The sequence below is a fragment of the Periophthalmus magnuspinnatus genome, chromosome 9 (genome assembly GCF_009829125.3).
Source record: "Periophthalmus magnuspinnatus isolate fPerMag1 chromosome 9, fPerMag1.2.pri, whole genome shotgun sequence".
Taxonomy (NCBI): domain Eukaryota; kingdom Metazoa; phylum Chordata; class Actinopteri; order Gobiiformes; family Gobiidae; genus Periophthalmus; species Periophthalmus magnuspinnatus.
The window spans coordinates 34660712-34681073 of record NC_047134.1 but is presented as its reverse complement, the minus strand read 5'-3'; the positions used below and the strand labels follow the sequence as shown (position 1 = coordinate 34681073).

The 20362-nt window shown below is 40.6% G+C and overlaps 4 protein-coding genes across 5 annotated transcripts; 3 read left to right on the top strand and 1 right to left on the bottom strand.

Moving 5' to 3' along the window:
* Positions 1–2573: 2573 nt before the first annotated feature.
* Positions 2574–7550, bottom strand: hscb (HscB mitochondrial iron-sulfur cluster cochaperone). The gene is made up of 6 exons (XM_033972066.2): positions 7101–7550; positions 6910–7006; positions 3983–4072; positions 3701–3845; positions 2935–2982; positions 2574–2799 (listed from the first exon to the last, which is right to left on the bottom strand). The coding sequence occupies exons 1-6, from the start codon at positions 7475–7477 to the stop codon at positions 2705–2707; spliced, it is 852 nt and encodes a 283-aa protein (XP_033827957.2). The 5' UTR covers positions 7478–7550; the 3' UTR covers positions 2574–2704.
* Positions 7502–13923, top strand: lrrc8ab (leucine rich repeat containing 8 VRAC subunit Ab). Of its 2 annotated transcripts, XM_033972065.2 has the most exons (5): positions 7605–7681; positions 8466–8586; positions 8681–8814; positions 9463–11581; positions 11675–13922. In XM_033972065.2, the coding sequence occupies exons 4-5, from the start codon at positions 9470–9472 to the stop codon at positions 11948–11950; spliced, it is 2388 nt and encodes a 795-aa protein (XP_033827956.1). In that variant the 5' UTR covers positions 7605–7681; positions 8466–8586; positions 8681–8814; positions 9463–9469; the 3' UTR covers positions 11951–13922. The 2 variants fall into 2 exon arrangements, with proteins under 2 accessions (XP_033827955.1, XP_033827956.1); XM_033972064.2 differs by lacking the exon at positions 8681–8814 and having other exon boundaries at positions 7502–7681; positions 11675–13923.
* A 294-nt stretch (positions 13924–14217) lies between these two features.
* Positions 14218–16275, top strand: ppil3 (peptidylprolyl isomerase (cyclophilin)-like 3). The gene is made up of 6 exons (XM_033972068.2): positions 14218–14268; positions 14430–14504; positions 14588–14681; positions 14753–14820; positions 14893–15011; positions 16047–16275. The coding sequence occupies exons 1-6, from the start codon at positions 14266–14268 to the stop codon at positions 16171–16173; spliced, it is 486 nt and encodes a 161-aa protein (XP_033827959.1). The 5' UTR covers positions 14218–14265; the 3' UTR covers positions 16174–16275.
* Positions 16276–16540: 265 nt separating this feature from the next.
* On the top strand, positions 16541–20254 carry zgc:101858 (uncharacterized protein LOC449555 homolog). Its single transcript, XM_033972067.2, has 8 exons — positions 16541–16660; positions 16780–16950; positions 18867–19045; positions 19110–19203; positions 19278–19347; positions 19642–19678; positions 19768–19831; positions 19899–20254. The coding sequence occupies exons 1-8, from the start codon at positions 16637–16639 to the stop codon at positions 20055–20057; spliced, it is 798 nt and encodes a 265-aa protein (XP_033827958.1). The 5' UTR covers positions 16541–16636; the 3' UTR covers positions 20058–20254.
* Positions 20255–20362: the final 108 nt, after the last annotated feature.

Here is a 20362-nt window from a genome sequence, read left to right as displayed (position 1 = left end):
CGCACTTATTTAGACGCCCCGGCCAAGGTAAAACAGTCTGTGGTAATTTTCTAGTTCAAACTGCCTCAATGAGCAGAGCAAATGCAATTTTTCAGACACTTAACCCAGTCATTTTAAAGCACCAAGAGCCACGCGCAGCTGGAAATGTGCATCATTTGTGAGACGATGCTCAGTGGGACGTGGCACCAAAGCAAAACATTTCAAAAGCAAAGTTGTGTCTGGATTAACTCCACAAATGTCACTAATTAAAGAGCTGTAAATAAAACTTTCCTTAAAAAGCTCCTGTGGAATATTCAGATGGAGCTAAACAAAAAATGACGTCTGTTCTAGTTAAATAAAGCTGCTTTTGTGCAAACTGTTCATTAATAACAAAATACAGCTGGAGGAGGGTCCGCCACCTTCTCGTCTCCATGGAGATCTGATAGTTTTGCCTGAAACGTTCCATAGTTTGGCATTAAACGGATGTAATTTCATGGCGTCAAGCAAATTGTTGAAGCACGCTCACCGTAAGAACGCATGGTTTTATTTTAGACCTGAAAAAGCTACATACATGAGGTGAAAACAATAAACGGAAATCATTTATGTTTAATATCAAACTGTGGGACATTCCAAAGCAATAACATCTCCATGAAGACAAGCAGCTGGCAGCTTTAAGAAATACTTCATATTTTTGATTAGCGTATTTTCCGGACTATAAGTCGCTCTGGAGAATAAGTCGCACCAGCAGAAAAATGGAAAATAATGAAGAAAAAAAAACATGTAAGTCGCTCTGGAGAATAAGTCGCACCAGCAGAAAAATGGAAAATAATGAAGAAAAAAAAACATGTAAGTCGCTCTGGAGAATAAGTCGCATTTTTTGGGAAATTAATTTAACAAAGAACAGACATTTTATTATTTTATTCAGCTCCATGAAGCACAGACAGAACTGAACACGTGTCTGGTTTGTTAACGTAAGATATTAACAGTTAATCAAATAAATAAAGCAGAAAAAACAACAAGTTTACTCTGGATCTCACTCCAAATCAATAAATCCACTGAATTCTTCATCGTCGGTGTCGATTCTGAACGACTCCACCCACTCCAGAGGAAGATGAAACGCCACTTCCTCTTCTGTGTGAAATATATTTGAATAATCTAATTTATAAGTCGCGTCTGAGTATAAGTCGCACCCAATAAACTGAAAAAAGTGACACTTATAGTCCGGAAAATACGGTAAAAGCAAAAAAATGAGACAAAACTTTCCTGCAGAATAACAACTGTTCTAAACGCCACTTTCTAATTATTATTTTCACGATTATCAAACCCAGATTCACTCGTCCTCCATTATTTCAGCGTCTCGTTTGCTTCTCTACAGGTGTGACTCGCTGTAAAAAAACACTTTCTGATTCAGCGTTCAACGTCGCTACTTCATTGGCCCACAGTTTTCCTATCAAAGTCAATTTTACAGTTTAGTCCAGAGCCTGAGCTGATCTCCGCCGTTCTCTCTATTCAAACTCAATTTCACAGACTCGTGGGGGACAGCGGTGGCCTTGCTGTTGGTCGATCACATTTTCTCGTTCATTTAAAAAAAAAAGGCAGTGACGACGCCTTTCCGATTACAGCATGAATAATAAATAGGCGTCTCCAAGTCTCCTCGCGCCGGGGAGAAGCCCTGTTTAATTCCATGTCCATCGCAGAGTATTAGAGAGCGCGCTTTGTGCAGGTGAAAAACAGAAACAACCTCAGACAGATGACACCGATGTCCCCGGCTTAATAAACAACCAGGAAGGCTGTGTTTCCACGGACTGCTTTAAGAGATTCCCGTCTGTGTAAACCAATACGTGTAATATCGGTTTGGTCTGCATTATCACCGTGTCACAGATAATGCTTTTCATACGTGTTGTGATGTATCGTCTCCCTTTATCAGATTACATTACTCCCGCCGTATCCGTTACCCGCAGAAGTAGCACGGCTGTGACTTGAGCTTCAATTTGTAGAGTAATTACAGACTTCCCTTTATTTAAACAGAGGGAATTCGAGCACGGGCGTCCATTCTAATGCACCCATCAGTGTTCTGCAGGCGGAGAAAAGGGGCGAGAAGAACTAACAAGGATCACAGATTTGCAGCTCATCGGGTAATCGCCATGCGCCGGGGCCTTTGCTTATTATCACTCCCTTATTAATTATTCAACAGGTTGTCTACCTCAATAAATGACTTCCTTCTGGTCCCGCATCCACTTAGGACAATATGTACTGCTCCGTTAGGCTCCGGCGGTGCAGCTGCGGAGAGGTTATGTCTCCACCTACAGGTAAACAGAAGAACTGGAGGTTTGGTGCAGTGGATGTAGGTCCCACATGACAAATGCTGAACTGATAGGCGGGATAATCGTATAAACATCCAGTGCAGTGGTTTAATGAGGGCCCATTACGGATCTCTGTCACATTTGATAGCACAATTGGTACAAATGGGTATAATTAGGCTTGTGAGAAAAGTGGAATCCAGGTGAGATTTAAGGCCAACGCATCAACTTACAGCGTACTAATATCAATGCAAATTTCTCTTGCTTGTAATATAGAAATTAAACGTATGCCGCTTAGTGAATCCCATAAAGCTTTATTATTAATTCATGATAAAACATTTACATAATTACAAAAAGGATAAACTTCCCTGTCCAATAGTTTAAAAGTGGCTATGAATATGAGGTTTGTACAAAGACGGGCACATTTACATAAAACTAGAAAGTTTCTCTTTTACTTTCTCTTCGATGTTTGCAAAGTACTTCATTTTTGTGAGCAGCGCTTTGGCAGTTTGAAGCTCTCCTGTTACGAAAATAGAAGAAAAGGAAAAGTTCAATCATTGACTCCTAGAGTGACTTGAGAGAAGGCAGGAGCTTAGATTACAAGACAAAAGGAAAGGGAGTCGGAGAAAAGCGAACATTTGTCTGTGGATAATACCTTTATTGAGGGCAGTGTCTATCTGCTCTGTCAAGTCTGCCAATTTCCCTGCGAGCACAAAGCACAAGGTGTCAATGCAGGTGTGTGACTAAATGAGGAGAGGGAAGCTCAAAGGTAACTTCAACTACAGAAAGTGGTAAAATGTACCAAGTAAAGGCTTAATAAAAATCATTTCTGCTTCTGGCAACATAATAAAAAGTCTTTGATAATGTCTAATATTTCTCAAATTATTAAGTATAGAAAATCCAAAGAGAGCTGGGTGTGCAGGAGCCTGTATCTGTGTAACTATGGGCCTGTTATGGATGTGGAGTAGAGATTTTATTGTTCCGTTTGGTCAGAAAGAGCTGTATTAATTTACTCTTTCACATATTTGGGATAGGCCTAGTGTCAAAACTAAGTGCGCGTTTGAAGTCGATACCAAAAAGTTTAACATAAATAGGACAAAATTTGACGGAAGCATCATTAAACCTCAAGATAATAATAAAAAAATCTATTTGTATGCATTAAAAGTTACATTATATCGTCTATAAAACTGATAATATGACATAAATTTGATCATATATTCACTTATCAACAGAGACATTGTAGATTATAATTTGGTTAGCTTTTGCCTTTGTTCTTCAATCATTACATAAATGGATATCTGATACTATCCGGGTAATTAACCGTGTCCTGTAGCTGTGCACTTGCATGTCCATTAGCCGTGAGATCAAAGCCCATTGTGGACCTCCGCAAAGTCGAACGAGTCTAAAGGACAGACCGGTACCTTTTGTGTCTTGGCCGATCTCATTAGCTTCCTGCGGTGTCTCTACTGCATCAAGGGCTTCATTGATCTCCATCAGCTCCATTAGAAGCTCTGAATTGACGGCAGAATCTGTTCCTTCCTCGATATTCAGCCCCTGCAACTCCAGCTGAAACATATGGCATCGGTTTCAGTTAAAGCTAAACGCAGGACAGTGTCTCGCTGCAGCAGATGGCGAGGAGAAGTCTCACCGGGTCACACAAACTCACAGTGTTTTCTGTTATGTAAATAAGAGTCGGCACTCACCATATACAGCCCTCGACTCAAAGGTTTAAGCAGCGTTTCATATGCTTTATTCACCAAAGCGGACTGGCTCTCTGAATACCCCTGCTCTCTCTGGAAAACATATACACAAATACACCGTGATGTTACGTCATTATGGACAAAAACGGAACGGTGACGTCAGTTTGATTCAGGTCTGACACAATCTCACCTCTTTGTATCGATAAATAAAGTGTAAATGATGATTTTTGCCTGTGAAATGATTAAATAACACTGCGCTGTGTGGTTTGAGCTGTTGTTTGGACCTGCCACCTGCTTGTCACCATAAAAGGTTATTGATTTGTCTGGAATGTACCAAAAACAGCATTAAACTTATCTAGCTCCACGCAGACAAGCTGGCGACGCCATCGGGCCAAGTTACAGGTTTGATCTACGGAGAGGCAACGGTAAGAAGTGCGTGTATTTTTTGGTATTTTCAACAAAAGCGCGTTAGTAGTTACTGTGGAATATTCCAGGCAAACAGGCAAAAGACACGTCCTGCTGATTGATTAGCTGATTAAAAAAGGCAAAAGCTCTGGAAATGATGACATATCTCTGTGTATCTGACCCAAACTGCGCTCTCAAGACTACACCTGCAGGGGGAGTCCATGCAAAAACAAATACTTATGCAAAAAACGCACTAGGAAACAATGACAGATTAAGCTTTGATCATTTCTAATATAAGTTTACAAATTCCAATAAGTACTGGGTTTGCAGGAGCTTGTATCTGAGTAAATATTGACCTGTTGTGGAGCTTAAAAATAACCAGACAAAAGCCATTTATTGTTCCATTTGTTCAGGAACGGCTATATTAATTAACTAAGTGCTCGTTTGAAGAAGAGTCAGCATCAAAAACGAGATAAACAGGACAAAATTTGACTCGATATTTTTAGAAGATCTGAAGCATCCAAACATAAAACCTCATGATAATATGTTTATGTGATGAGAGTTATGTTCTATTGTCTATAAAACTGCTCACAAAACCACATCTGCACAAGAGTTCAGGCGAAAACCACCACGCAGAAAAAGTACAAGGAAACAATGACAAAATAAACTTGTGCGTCGTGACTTTAATCTGCCTTTTTACACATAAAAACCAAAAAAATACCAACTCTTCACCTAACTCACACGCTAACTTCTCCTTTCTGCTGTCGTCTCATATAAATCCTTATCATTTTAATCAAATCAAATTGACTAAACTAAAGCCCTACAGCCCTGGTTTACAGGTTTTAGAATTAGCTGTGATTTGCACATTACATAACGCAGAGTTCTAAAAGGTAATTCCTCAGCGTTTGTCATCAATACACAAAATTTACTTAAAGTTGAGGTTTAAAATCAAGGAAAAAACTGTGATTTATTAGTGTGAGATTCAAATTACCATATGTCCCGGCCCTATTGTCCTCTTATCCACGCTCATTTTAATATTTACTAGTTTGTCCTGCTTTACATTACTATTCAGCTATAATTGTTTCGTTTATAGCATAATCTTTGCTTATTATAGAAGTTTAGAGACATTAATTAAGGTCAACGTGCCAAAACAACACATTAAACTGTATCCCGTCCTCGCCTTTTGCCTTTGGATCAACTATTGTTCATTAAACCACATAATAAAAACTGCAATTCTGACGATTAAACGTGTGTGACGCCTGTAGCTGTTCGCAGTCGAGTCGTTTCTGGGCTTTTCAATGAAACTGGGTGTGACAAGACAGACGTGCGGAAACAAGACGGAGAGGAATATATTGTGGAAACGGGTTGGCAGATCTAAGCACACTTTGCTGCTATCAGGTCTGTCAGCTCTGGTAAAAATCAATAGTTTCACCCACGGGCCCGTCATACGAGGCAGTTTCTGTAATAACAACTAGTGCAGTAGGTGGCTGCCTTGTTCCCTTCTATAAGTAATGACTTTTCCATACATGATGAAGGCCCCAGAGGAAGGCGGACAGCTAATTAAGAGAAAACGGCCAGAGGTGCTGATAAATTAAACAGCCCCTGTACAGTATTGGAAAGGCCTCTCTCCTCTCTCTCCCCCGCAGAGGATTGTTTTCATCTTTCTGCACTGGGATTTCAAAAAATAAACTATGAGCCAAGTGTTCCATGTATGAATGATGGTTATTTTTCTAAACTGCCAGACAATTTACAACCGGGTCACAAGAGGGTAGAAAAATATCTAAGTATAAGATAATGCCTACTGTCTCGTTGATAGATTGTTTTAGGAAAATGTTATTATCCCGGTTGAAAATGTTTGTTTTATTGATTTATGGGGTGCAATTACTTCAACACAAGTCCATACAATTATAATTTATTACCCTTTTTCATTCCAAATCACAACATGACAGTGAAAACATGCATTATGTAAATTATAGGACTCTCCCTGATGCTCAAGATTTAACCCTCAGCTCTTCCCCTGGATTTCTATTTGTCAGAGAGAAATGTACATATTGTTTTAGTCATTGTTTTTCTTTTACTCTCATGTGTCTCCAGTCGTGACCTTTGCCTGCAATATTGTTTCTGTGGCCAATTAAAGACACCCACACAGTAAACATGGACACACTGCGTGGACTGTGTGGATCACGTACGTTACGCTCTCGTTAAAGGGCATTGTGGAGTTGACTCAGGGGTCAGCTCACTGGTCAGCTCATATAAAATACAGTGCTCATTAGGACTGGGACACGTCTTGCGTCACAAGATTGTGTATATGTGGAAAATGATCTTTTCCCCACGTTACATTTGGCTTGGACAAAAGAAAAGGGTTAAGTATTAGGGAGAGTTGCACATTTTGAGAAGGTGAGAAGTCCTACAATGAAAGTAAAATGTGTCCAGTTTATTTATTTATTTATAAATGATGTCAAAATCTTGTCTCGTTCTAGTGGTCCATTCTCATGTCTCGTCCCTCAGTGTCTCAGCTCTGTTACCTCTGACTTCTGGCTGAAGTTGTCTGGATGCAGCAGTCGCTGAAGCTGCAGATATTTCTTCTGGAGCTTCAGTGTGTCCAGTGTAAATGTGCAGTCGCTGCAGAGAGAGTAAAAGTCAGTGTCAGCGTACTCACTAAATAAATAACCAATGACAAAAAGAAGAGAAAAGTGAGTTGAATTGCTCGTCTCACCACTCCAGGATGCTGAAGTAGGATGTGTCTTCAGGAGGGGGCTGGACAACTTCACAAGACTCACAGAAAAATGCAGGTTTTTGTTTCAGAGGATGTTGACAGTTCCAGCAGGTCAGACAGACTTGAGCTGTGCACAAATGTCGAACACGCACGTCCCGTTTGTCACCACGGTCCTGCGGGACAAACTGCTGTTGGAGACTCCTGATGGAGCTGCTGTCTGTGGAAACACAACACTGAAGTGCACATGTCACAGCTCTGGACAAACTCTGTCTGTCCTTCAAACTCCAGCCTGTCTGCAGTAATGTCCCTGTCCTACACAGGACACGCAGCGTGTTCACGCGCAGCATCGAGACACGAGGCACTTGGATCATAAACATAAAGCAGCAGCATTTGTGTCATGTGTGAAAGACAACCGGAAGTACAGCTCTTCTTCTACGCTCACACACGCACAGCGCCCCCCGGCGGCGCGGAGGACTAACGGTCAAACGTGATAAACAGCCGCGGAGATGCTAACAAAAGTAACACCATTTTATAAACAATACTTTTGTGCTGTTGGAGTCAATACCACAGAGCCAGGCCCAGTAAGTTCAGCTCATTTATTTTACTGTACTGCGGTTATCAACATGTGACGTTAGAGGTTATTTCTGCTACAGCTTTTTAAAAATAAACAGTTAAAGAGCTCGATTAGCTCGAAGCTAACACCGCGTTACACAGAGTTTACTCCGCTCTGCTCGACCACAGCAGTGTGTCTGATCACAGCTCTGAAATATGTCACAGACTGTATTTACCCCTCTGTGGACAATGGAACAAGCATCCACCGCTCAGCCTCCTCCAGAGGACAAAGACCTGCTCCTCCGGAGGACACGGACCTGCTCCTCCGGAGGACAAAGACCTGCTCCTCCGGAGGACAAAGACCTGCTCCTCCGGAGGACACAGACCTGCTCCTCCGGAGGACACGGCGGTCTCCTCCGGAGGACAAAGACCTGCTCCTCCGGAGGACAAAGACCTGCTCCTCCGGAGGACATGGCGGTCTCCTCCAGAGGACATGGCGGTCTCCTCCAGAGGACAGGGCGGTCTCCTCCAGAGGACATGGCGGTCTCCTCCAGAGGACATGGCGGTCTCCTCCAGAGGACATGGCGGTCTCCTCCAGAGGACACGGCGGTCTCCTCCAGAGGACACGGCGGTCTCCTCCAGAGGACACGGCGGTGCTGAGGCTGATGTTTCTCTGTTTTTATCACATGTTCTGAGACTGTGATATTAAACTTTACATAAACATTATCAGACGTTATTTCATGTGTGAGACACTTAAAGTTCAACAAAAATGATCTATTTGTTTATTAATGTTGTTGTAATTATGATCCACAGATCCTGGATTAAACTTGATGGCTCTGAGAGCGATGATCCACGCCAAGTGTCCCGTCCTTAGACAGAGACTGGCCCAGCAGGCCCTGCACCAGGCACTGGGCCACAGATAACACTTCTGGAGGTAAGAGCCCGACTGTGTGATGTAGTTACTCTGAACTGGAGCCAATAGTGCAGTTATGAAACATAGACATGTTGTCTCCTTCTCATCTTTACAGTTTCCTTACAGAGAACAATCTGTAATGACGCCTAGGCAACAGCCCAGTGTGTAGCTTTGTGCGTTTGGCAGGGTGCAAAAGGTGATGGTGGAGTATTCCAGAGAGACACTGCTGGAGACAGCAGCTCTGTGAAGGTAAACAGGATCTTGTCCTGAAGGTCGTGGGAGGTGCTTCTCAAGGCCCCCACAGACAATACTCTGAGTATTATTAACGGAAATGGCTAAGAATAGAGAGCAGGGAGAGAGGTGGCTCCTCTGGCGGCACTGTTGTTTGGGTTAAACAAGCCAAAACGGAACATCTTCTTTAGAAGAGTCTGCAGCTCAAGGGTGTGTCAGTGTCAGCAGAGCTGGGCTGGAGAAGGACATGAAGGGACTGGGTCATTCGATTGTAACGGCACATAACCTGTGGATTTATTATCATCTATTCATGGATTTACGGTTCTCTTTAAGGACATGTGCAGTATGTACAACCTTTATTCAGCTGTTTAAATGATAGAGTGATGTAACAATGATTTCCTCTTGCTTGTTTTGTCTTTGGGGGTCAGGAGCCAGGCAGCAGTGTTGCTTAAAACTGGTAAAATAATGTATATTCAGAATAAATAACTTTCTAGCCTGTCATTTTTACCCTTATATAAACTGTGTCTGAATCTGAACACGTGACCATCCCTGATAGTATTAATAATGTGATTTGTATAACACATGAAAACAAATCATTCAGTTTGGTGCTTGGTTTGAAACAGTTTAACTTTTAATTGCTAATATGTTTGTTTTTATTTCTTGCAGATAAACCATGATCCCGATCACTGAGCTGCGGTACTTTGTGGACACACAGCCAGCGTACCGCATCCTGAAGCCATGGTGGGACGTGTTCACCGACTACATCTCCATTGTCATGCTGATGATCTCTGTGTTTGGGGGAACACTGCAGGTCACACAGGACAAAATGATTTGCCTGCCTTGTAAATGGGTGGTCAATCAGACTTGCAGGAGGTCATTCAATTCTTCATTTTCCACACCAGTAATTTTGGAACCCAGGGGAATTCAATATGATCTGGATCGTCACCAATACAACTATGTGGACGCTGTGTGTTATGAGAACAGACTGCACTGGTTTGCTAAATACTTTCCTTACTTAGTATTACTCCATACGCTCATTTTCCTCGCTTGCAGCAATTTTTGGTTTAAATTTCCAAGGACTAGCTCTAAACTAGAGCACTTTGTATCCATACTGCTCAAATGCTTTGACTCTCCCTGGACAACTAGGGCACTTTCTGAAACTGTGGTTGAAGAGAGTGACCCCAAACCCATGAAAATGAACGGCTCAGTGGATCACAAAGCATCTGTCATCAGCGAGGACGTAGAAGCAAGTGTTCCTATGCTGCAGAGGACTAAAACACGCTTTGAGCAGGGCATCGTAGATCGAACTGAGACTGGAGTTTTGGACAAAAAGGAGGGGGAGCAGGCAAAAGCCTTGTTTGAAAAAGTGAAGAAGTTTCGTATCCATGTGGAAGAAGGAGACATTGTGTACAGGCTGTACATTCGTCAGACTATTATTAAGGTCATCAAGTTTGTTTTGATCATCTGCTACACAGGGTATTATGTGCATGATATTAAATTTAGTGTTGACTGTTCGGTGGACATTGAGAGCTTGACCGGTTACAGGATGTATCGTTGTGCACATCCCCTGGCGACACTTTTTAAGATCTTAGCCTGTTTCTACATTAGCTTAGTGGTAGTGTATGGCCTAATCTGCATGTATACTCTTTTCTGGATGCTGCGCCGCTCCCTAAAGAAATATTCCTTTGAATCCATACGTGAAGAGAGCAGCTATAGTGACATACCTGATGTAAAGAATGACTTTGCATTTATGTTGCACATGATTGACCAGTATGATCCTCTGTACTCCAAGCGCTTCGCTGTGTTTCTGTCTGAGGTCAGCGAGAACAAACTGAGGCAGCTCAACCTCAACAACGAGTGGACGCTGGATAAGCTCAGGCAGAGGATCACCAAGAATTCTCAGGACAAGCTGGAGTTGCACCTTTTTATGCTCAGTGGTATTCCCGACACAGTGTTTGACTTAATGGAATTAGAGGTCCTTAAATTAGAGCTTATTCCAGATGTAACTATTCCTCCAATTATCGCACAACTCATCAACCTACGGGAGATGTGGCTCTACCACACACCAGCCAAGATCGAGGCCCCTGCACTAGCTTTTCTGCGAGAGAATTTAAAGTCTTTGCACATAAAGTTCACTGACATCAAAGAAATCCCACTGTGGATTTATAGTTTGAAGAACCTGAGTGAACTGCACTTGACGGGGAATCTCAGCTCGGAGAACAATCGCTACATTGTGATTGATGGACTTCGCGAGCTTAAGAGGCTCAAAGTCCTAAGACTAAAGAGCAATCTGACAAAGCTACCTCAAGTGGTGACGGACGTAGGCCTACACCTCCAGAAGCTGTCCATCAATAACGAGGGAACCAAGCTCATGGTCCTGAATAGTCTGAAAAAGATGGTCAACCTCTCAGAGCTGGAGCTCATTCGCTGTGATCTAGAGCGCATCCCACATTCAATTTTTAGTTTGCACAATTTGCAGGAATTGGATCTGAAAGACAACAACCTAAAGACTATAGAGGAGATAATCAGTTTTCAGCATCTTCACCGCCTGGTCTGCCTTAAGCTCTGGTACAACCAGATAGCCTACATCCCCATCCAGATTGGAGCACTCACCAACCTGGAGAAAGTTTACCTGAACAGGAACAAAATTGAGAAAATTCCAAGCCAACTGTTCTACTGCCGCAAGCTGCGCTTCCTGGACCTGAGCCATAACAACTTAGAAAATATTCCAGCAGACATCGGCTTCCTCCAAAACCTCCAGTACCTGGCAGTGACCGCAAACAGAGTGAGTACAGCATGTGTTTTGTGCTTAAATATGTTGTTTTTTGTAGTGAATGTGTTCTTACTAAATACTTTTTGTTTGCATCTTTCTCTAAAGATTGAGAATCTACCCAACGAGCTGTTTCAGTGTAAAAAGCTACGCACTTTGAACTTGGGAAACAATTGCCTGCACTCTCTGCCCTCGCGGTTTGGAGAGCTGAGCGCGCTCACACAACTCGAGCTCCGAGCCAACCGTCTGGAGTGTCTGCCTGTGGAGCTGGGCGAGTGCCGGCAACTGAAGAGGAGCGGGCTGGTGGTGGAGGAGGACCTCTTCAACACTCTGCCTACAGAGGTCAAAGAGCAGCTGTGGAAGGCCGACAAAGAGCCGGCCTGAGCACGTGGACAAGACTACAGACTAACCCACAGGTATTAACCTGTAATGTGTGTGAGTCACAGGAGGAAGGGCATCTGACACACTTCAGTCTGGAGCTATGGATGCCAGGTTGGTGAAACCAAACCTGATCCATGGTGTTATTCTTTTATGCCAAAACACGAAGGTCAGATATTACATCATGACACAACACATAATTATTCCACCTTACAAACATTAATGAGGACTTCCTTATAAGGGACCTCATGTCACGTGCAGAGATAAAAATACAGCAGTAGTCAGGTTATTTTTACTGAATTATTGCCTACTGGGTGGTCCCATTTGGTTGTCTTTTAACATTTATTTTGCTTTTTGGGGAAGAAAAATCTTGTCAACATCTGAAAAAAAACATACATAGATTTATATACTAAAAATAGCACTAATGCAACCAGACGTTGCAGTGCTTTTAATAGTTTTTACGCTCCATTTGAATTGATTTAAATTACACTATTTATAATGACACTAAAATACTGTGACATTAGCAAGGCTGTGAAATAAAGAAATGAGGACTCGCCTTACATCACAACTTAGTATTAAACTTTCTTGTTATTTAAAATTTGGGACATCCTTTTATCAACTGTCTTCAGACAAAATGCATCTGCACCTCAGGCATAATTCACATGTGCACATTCACTTTCTGTTTCTCTTTTCAGGAGTACAATAAAAGGAGTACAAACAATAAGCAAAATAGGTTCTGTCTTGAATATGCCCCAGTTATTGACAGTGATGTTTTATATTTTACATCCTGAGACTTTGGGATTCAGCGATTAATGGAACATGTTTTTGTCTGTGTGAACCCTCAGTCGTTCAGGTCTGATCCATCGTAAAAAACAAAGTTAAATCTGTCACTGGACAAAAAGTTGTAGGAGTGAAGACGTTTGGCTGCTCGTCCAAGACGCTTCTTCAGTTCTGGTCAGATTACTGCTGGACACTGCCTTATATTTGTCTGAAGGAGGAGATAACTACAGTGAAACTGTAAACAGCTGTAGTTTACAGTTTCATCCTTAATGGGCCTACATTCAGCATTCACTTTTTGTCCCGTTGGCAGATTTAACTTTGTTTTTTATGATGAAACATGTTTTTGTTGTTGTTTATTTCAGATGAATGCAAAACTTAGATTTGCACTTTTCCAGTTTGCAAATAGTGTAATACAGTATTACGTACTTTAAAGTAATGTGACTTTTGGGCATTTTTGACTCCTCTTTGGGCATTCAACTTTTTCATGTATTTAATGATGCATTTTTTATGTGTTAATACGAAGGTGACAGTGTTTTTCATTGTTTGAACTGTTCAAGGGAACTAAAAGGATCTCAGTCCATCAGCAATATCCTACCAAAGACAATCATATTTTCTTTGTCAACCGTGTTAGAGAAAATTGTACATGTATTTACAAAAACATTAGTCGGCTCCTTGACAGTGTTTTAAAACTTATTTTATTGTATTTTGTAAACATGCATGTGTTTATATTTACCGTATAATTCTCAGGAAATCTGACTCACTTTTTGCATTTAATTAATGTTTTGTGTTTTTTCTTCATTTAAACTAATACAATATTTATAAGTTTTTGTATTTTGTTTTTACACAAAGACTGATTTTGAATAATTTTATTATTGAACCACTTGAAATACCCTTAATTTGTGTTTTGTGTAGCTTACTTGTTGTATTAGTTGAATTGTACTGTTATTATTATATGTAATGTTATTATATGTAATATTAGCTGTGTCATAATAGGCCCACGTGTGGCCAGTTTGTAAATAGTTTCTCTTTTACACATATTGTGTCATTCCTCTTTTCTTTGGTACTGATTGTAGCTGCCGATTTTAAAATGTCATGTACTCCAGTGTTACACTTGGCCATGTACTTTTTCTGTCACTCTATCTAATGTTTGCCAAACACCTGAGTTGGTCAGTGCTCCATCAATAAACAGTATTCAGCTTATGTCAGCCTTTGATTTCATTTAATAGAACAGATTTATTTATTTATTTATGATGTTACAGTTCCATATATCAACATAACTAATCTACATACATAACATGTCTAGATCATTAATTTGAATACGTTTATTTTAAAGTTTAGGCCACAGAGGTAGAATACAACTGGAGTTTAAACATCTCGTATCCCATATAATTACTGTATGGGCTATTTATATTAAAATATTCTATAACGATAATATTACGGGAACGTTTAAGAAAAGGAACCTTCGCGTTGTTTAGTTCCTGCACGGACTTGTTTATCGGGTGCACTCATTTGGTTTCCGGTTTGCCGCTTCTAATTCTACCATGGTGAGTTAAAACGAATCCAAATTAATGTTCTCTAAATTAATTCTCAAAGTAAACAAGTAAAGTTTTGGATTTGTCGTTAAATCTTTGTGTTTCCCTTCATGAATAATGTTTATTTAATATCCTAGCATTATTTTAAATCCATTTTGAACACCTCTGTCCAGGCTGTCACTTTGCACACTGATCTGGGAGATATTAAGATTGAATTGTTTTGTGAGCGTGCTCCAAAGTCTTGTGAGGTAGGTTTTCCATACATTTGACTGTAATGTACAAAGAAAGTGTTTGTACAGTGATTGTTATGTGCGCCTTTGCTTTTCTACAGAACTTTTTAGCATTGTGCGCCAGTGGCTTTTACAATGGCTGCAGCTTTCACAGAAACATAAAAGGCTTCATGGTGCAAACAGGAGACCCTACAGGTATTGTACTTGTCAAAATCAATTTAATTTACATTACACTGCTTTTAAATTAAATAGTTTGCTTGATATAGGCACTGGCAAAGGAGGAACAAGTATATGGGGACGCAAGTTTGAAGATGAGTACAGTGAACACTTGAAAGTAAGCCTGTTTGTCCTGTGATGCTTTATCTGCAACTCCACAACATCATGAGCTTATTTTTTATTATTTCAGCATAATGTAAGAGGAGTGGTGTCAATGGCAAACAATGGACCCAACACCAACGGCTCCCAGTTTTTCTTCACATACGCCAAACAGCCACATCTGGATATGAAGTACACAGTTTTTGGAAAGTATGTGATTGCAACTTTATCCCATCCAGTAATCGATATCTCCAATATCACACATAAAAGGTCGTTAAAGGTGCTATATTACACGAAATCGACTCTTATAATAGTGTTACCTCCTCATAAACATACCTGGGGTGTTTGAGTAACTCTTTATTATCAGTCTGTAACATCTCCAAAGCTCAAAATGCTCTGTTCCACCTTGTGATGTCATGAAGTGGCAGTTTTTAAGTTGACCATTTACCTTTAGTTTGTTAGGGATTGGCAATTCACGGGCTGAAATGATCCGGTGGAGCACTTCCTGTATTACCACATGATGACATCACAAGGTGGAACAGCGTGTTTTCTGTTGCAGAGAAGAACTCAGCCTAAATGAGGATGAGGAAATAGTGTAATATGGGCCCTTTAAGTGTTATAGTCCATTTATCATATTAGTCTAATTTAGGGTGACCAGATTTTGACAATTAAAATCTAGGACACTGGTTGGATTGGTTAGTATTATTAAAACTCTGGAAAGCGCTTGTGATTTGAATGCACCCTGCCTAGTCTCCATTCACTTTTGAGTTGTTGTATAATCTGAGTGACTTCTGCTAGTGCACCTAAGCAGATTTATTTTGTGTTCTGGCCATGTTCAAGCTGTTTTCTGTATTTTAACTGAGCAAACAACAATATATTCCCGTTTTTACTGTTGGCAGGGATCAAACTGGTCAAAAATAGGGACACCTGGGACATTTCTTGTTTAATAACTGAGACAAATCAGTGGTTTTGGATAAATCTACTGGAACATGGAATAAAGACCTCAAAAGTGCGACTGTCCCGGTTCAATAGGGACGTCTGGTCACCCTAGTCTAATGAATTTATGAATTTATTATTACTAAACTTCTCATCCTCTCATTATAGTAAAAGTTGTGTTTTTCAGACCGATGTTATTTGTAATGGTTCCCTTAAATTTGGAGTTTATTGCTAACCTGAAGTATAGATTGCATTTACATTATTGTGGGCCTTGCTGCTCTAACAGTAACATTTTCTTTTGTCTTGTAGAATTATTGATGGCTTTGAAGCATTGGACGAGTTGGAGAAACTACCTGTAAATGAGAAGACGTTCAGACCAATGACAGAGACCCGCATTAAAGATGTGACCCTTCACGCCAACCCTTTTGCTGGGTAGACATAGGCCTCAAGATGTAAACACACTGAGGATCATTCTCTGCATCACTATGTGCTTTGTAAATATTTGGTATTGTTTTGTATTAAACTGAACATTTTTAAGTATTACGTGTTACTATACATTCTGTATTATTATTGGTAATTATATACACAATCTATGTGGATTCAAATATTATTTTCAATTCTTTACATTTTAATATGTGTATTAAGCTAAGTATTTATTTATAATGGGCTCAAATAGGCTGAACACGTGTGTGACAGGTGTGTAAATCCTCTAGTTCCGGATGTGTGTTTGAAGCTGGCGCGTTTACGTCATCACTGCTGCGTAAACGTCATCACTAGTGGACGAACCCTACGTTTATATCACGCGACACTTCAGACTGGTTTTGCAAAACTTCTGTGAACTTTCAACAAGCTTATTCAACTTTAAAAAAACAACAACACACATTTAAAAATCATTGGACATGGCCACAGAAGAAGCATGTAAGGTAGGGGCGAGTTGTTTATTTTTTAATTCACGTTTTACGTAAACTATCAGTGTTTGTAATGTTTGTGTTGTGAGTTTTGGAGCTGACACAAATGCTGTTTATTTGTTTCTTTTCATCAGGTTTATTCTCTGAAAGGAAAAGTCGCTTTAATCACAGGGGCCAGCTCGGGTATCGGCGCAGGGACAGGAGTCTTATTCGCCAAACTTGGAGCTTTGCTGGCGCTGAATGGAAGAGATTTGGAAAATTTAACCAAAGTCGCCCAACAGTGTAAAGACTGTGGAGCAGCAGAGGTAAAGTGTGTGACAGTGTGTGAGTGTGTGACAGAGTGAGTGTGTGACAGAGTGAGTGTGTGACAGAGTGAGTGTGTGACAGAGTGAGTGTGTGACAGAGTGAGTGTGTGACAGAGTGAGTGTGTGACAGAGTGAGTGTGTGACAGAGTGAGTGTGTGACAGAGTGAGTGTGTGAGTGTGTGACAGAGTGAGTGTGTGACAGTGTGAGTGTGTGACAGTGTGAGTGTGTGAGTGTGTGACAGTGTGTGTGAGTGACAGTGTGAGTGTGTGACAGAGTGAGTGTGTGACAGTGTGAGTGTGTGACAGTGTGTGTGTGACAGTGTGTGTGAGTGTGTGACAGTGTGTGTGAGTGTGTGACAGTGTGTGTGAGTGTGTGACAGTGTGTGTGAGTGTGTGACAGAGTGAGTGTGTGACAGAGTGAGTGTGTGACTGTGTGAGTGTGTGACTGTGTGAGTGTGTGACTGTGTGAGTGTGTGACAGAGTGAGTGTGTGACAGTGTGAGTGTGTGACAGTGTGAGTGTGTGACAGAGTGAGTGGAGCTGCAGAGGTACAAAATGGGATTATGAGGCTGGATTAACTGGTTTTCACAGTTGGTTTAGTTGAATACCAATAGGTTAAGGAGTTAAAGGTAAATATCAAAGTTTCCCCACTGTAAGGACTTATTTTGTTACCAACATGTAAAAACCTTCTGACAGCCTCGGGGATCATTTGTGTATTTTTCAAACTGTTCAATGGGTGATGTTGCAGTTAGATCTATGAAACTTTCCAGATATATGAAGCTATTTTTGATCAGATTTTAAAATGGCACCTTCAGCTCCTCACCCCTCTGATCTCTGGGATAGAATATTTGCCTAAACCAAACAGAACTGCAGAACCAAACGTGCCCCAGTGACTTCCATTTTAAACTAACTTTTTCAGCCTGCTGTAATAATGACATTATATCATGTGATAAAATGAAATACCATCTCAACATAAGCTTCGGAGTTGAAAATTGAATAATTTGACATTTTTCATGAGGTGGCCCCACTGCTCTTAGGTCTTGAATAATGTTAAACAGAACAGTGAAAAGCAGGGCTGTGTGGACTATGGCCCAGGGCCACAGTGGTCAAAAAAATGATTTTTTTGCCCTTCAGGCCTCTTGCTGAATTTGCCTTTACCACACTATTTTTTAATGCACAGATTTTCCATGATATGCAAACAAACTCTAAAATCAACCATATTTCATTGGTTGTCTTTTTATAAAAATGTTGTGGTCTAAAACTATTGGTAAAAGTGGGACTCTGGACAGGACATATTTGCAAACACAAGGATTGTTATTGTGCCCATGGCTCTCACAGACGTGGCCTCTGCAGAGGAGGGGCTTCAGCTGTGAGCTGCTGGTTGAATCAGGGCCTTTCAGACCGAGCACAATAACCATTATATTCTGCAGATAAACGACAAACTCAGTGGTATAACAATGACTCAGCTGCTGTGCAAAACACAATGCACCAAAATCAGTGTTGATATATATTATTGACATATGTAAAGGTCTAATAACATCAATATAAACTATATAAATATAAATAAACTCAGACTTTTATTTTTGGAAATCTTACAGATTTTGTGTTTTGGGGTATAAAAACTTTTCGTCATTTGCGCCTTAAATGTCCCATGTCTAAAATAATTTCTTAAACATTCGATATTTTTTTAATATATTTGTACAGAAGACAAGTTGACAAAAGATTTGAGCCACTGAACGTAGAACTTTTTTTTTTTTTATTAACTCCACTTTGTGTCGGGAGCTGTTTGTGACACAGGGGGCACCGACATGCTCTAAAATACTGCCGTGTCTGAGGGTTAAAAGAGTTAATTATTTTGTCACAACCCACTTCCTTGTACTTGTTTTGTTCATACATTTTTGTTTGTTTCGGGAGCAGCCTTTGCTTGTGCCCGGAGACTTGACTGATGAGGAGACGGTTAAAAAGACTGTGGAGAAAACCATTGCTCACTTCGGCCGGTTGGACGTCCTGGTGAACAGCGCCGGGATCCTCGCCCTGGGCACAATCGAGACCACTGACCTAGCTCAATATGACAAGGTCATGAACATCAATGTCAGGTAACAAGTCTCTGCTTTGACACTCAAAATGTAAAGAAAATATCCCAAAATGTTGTGTTGCCAGGTCCGTTTACCACCTCACTCAGCTGTGCGTGCCTCATCTCATCAACACTAAAGGATGTATCGTCAATGTGTCGAGTGTGAATGGGCAAAGATCAGTAAGGGCTATTCACAATTTCAATATTTATGTGGTTCAAGTATAAAAAACAAACCAACTCTCCATGTTAATTAGTTCCCAGGTGTATTGGCCTACTGTGTATCTAAATCTGCTATTGACCAGTTCACCCGCTGCATTGCTTTAGGTGAGTTGAGGCTTTTCTAATTATTTTGTATTTTCCTCTTTGCTTTTCCTATGCAAATTATAACATGAGAATGTACACACAACATCAGTGTAGTAACACATTTGCTATGAAGTAATCATGTGATTAGCCATGTATTTGGAGAGTATTTTTATTGTCAGAATGTTTAAAAAGAGTCTACATCAGTGTGTACTCTCTGCACAGACTTCAGATAGAACATTAAACTAGGTTCTGTGCAGAATTTCTCCTTGTTCATTTCAGAGCTTATAACACATAACATGTTTCTGTTCTTTTTAGAACTAGCACCAAAACAAGTGAGGGTAAATTCAGTTTGGTGGGTAATATTATAATGACAAGGTTTTTAATATATTTTCATCATTGCCATTGGGCTCTAATGGTGATTTTCTTTTCTCTTTTCATCAGCCCTGGTGTTATAGTTACTGAGGTTCATAAAAGGGCAGGACTGGATGAGGAACAATATGCTCAGGTAACACTTCACTTAATCTACTCAATGTTTTGGATTAGTCTCATTATCAACATTTTTTTTAAAACAGTTTTTAGCCAAAGCTAAGCAAACTCATGCCCTGGGTCGTCATGGAGAGGTGGATGAAGTGGCCCAAACCATTGCTTTTTTGGCATCAGATGCAGCAAGTTTTATCACTGGTGTGAATCTTCCAATAGACGGAGGCCGTCACGCCATGTGTCCCAGATAAGGCAATAAAATCATGAACTAATGCACTAAAACAACCTCTTTGTGTCTTGCTTTATCTCCATTTACAAAAGCTGCACTGCATCAGTCTTTCAATTGAAAAGGAGCAGGTTTTCATATTATGCCAGATTAATATTTCAGATGTATCTTTGCACTGAGCCGAGTGTACAGTCCCTGGACTGGTGGAGTTGGGGCAGGAGACGAGGGAGAGCTTGAAATAAATAGAATACTATAACATTTTTGTACAAACATCTCTATTCCCCTAAAGGAGAAGATCTACTGCTCCCATTGTACTGGTGTAAGTCTCTC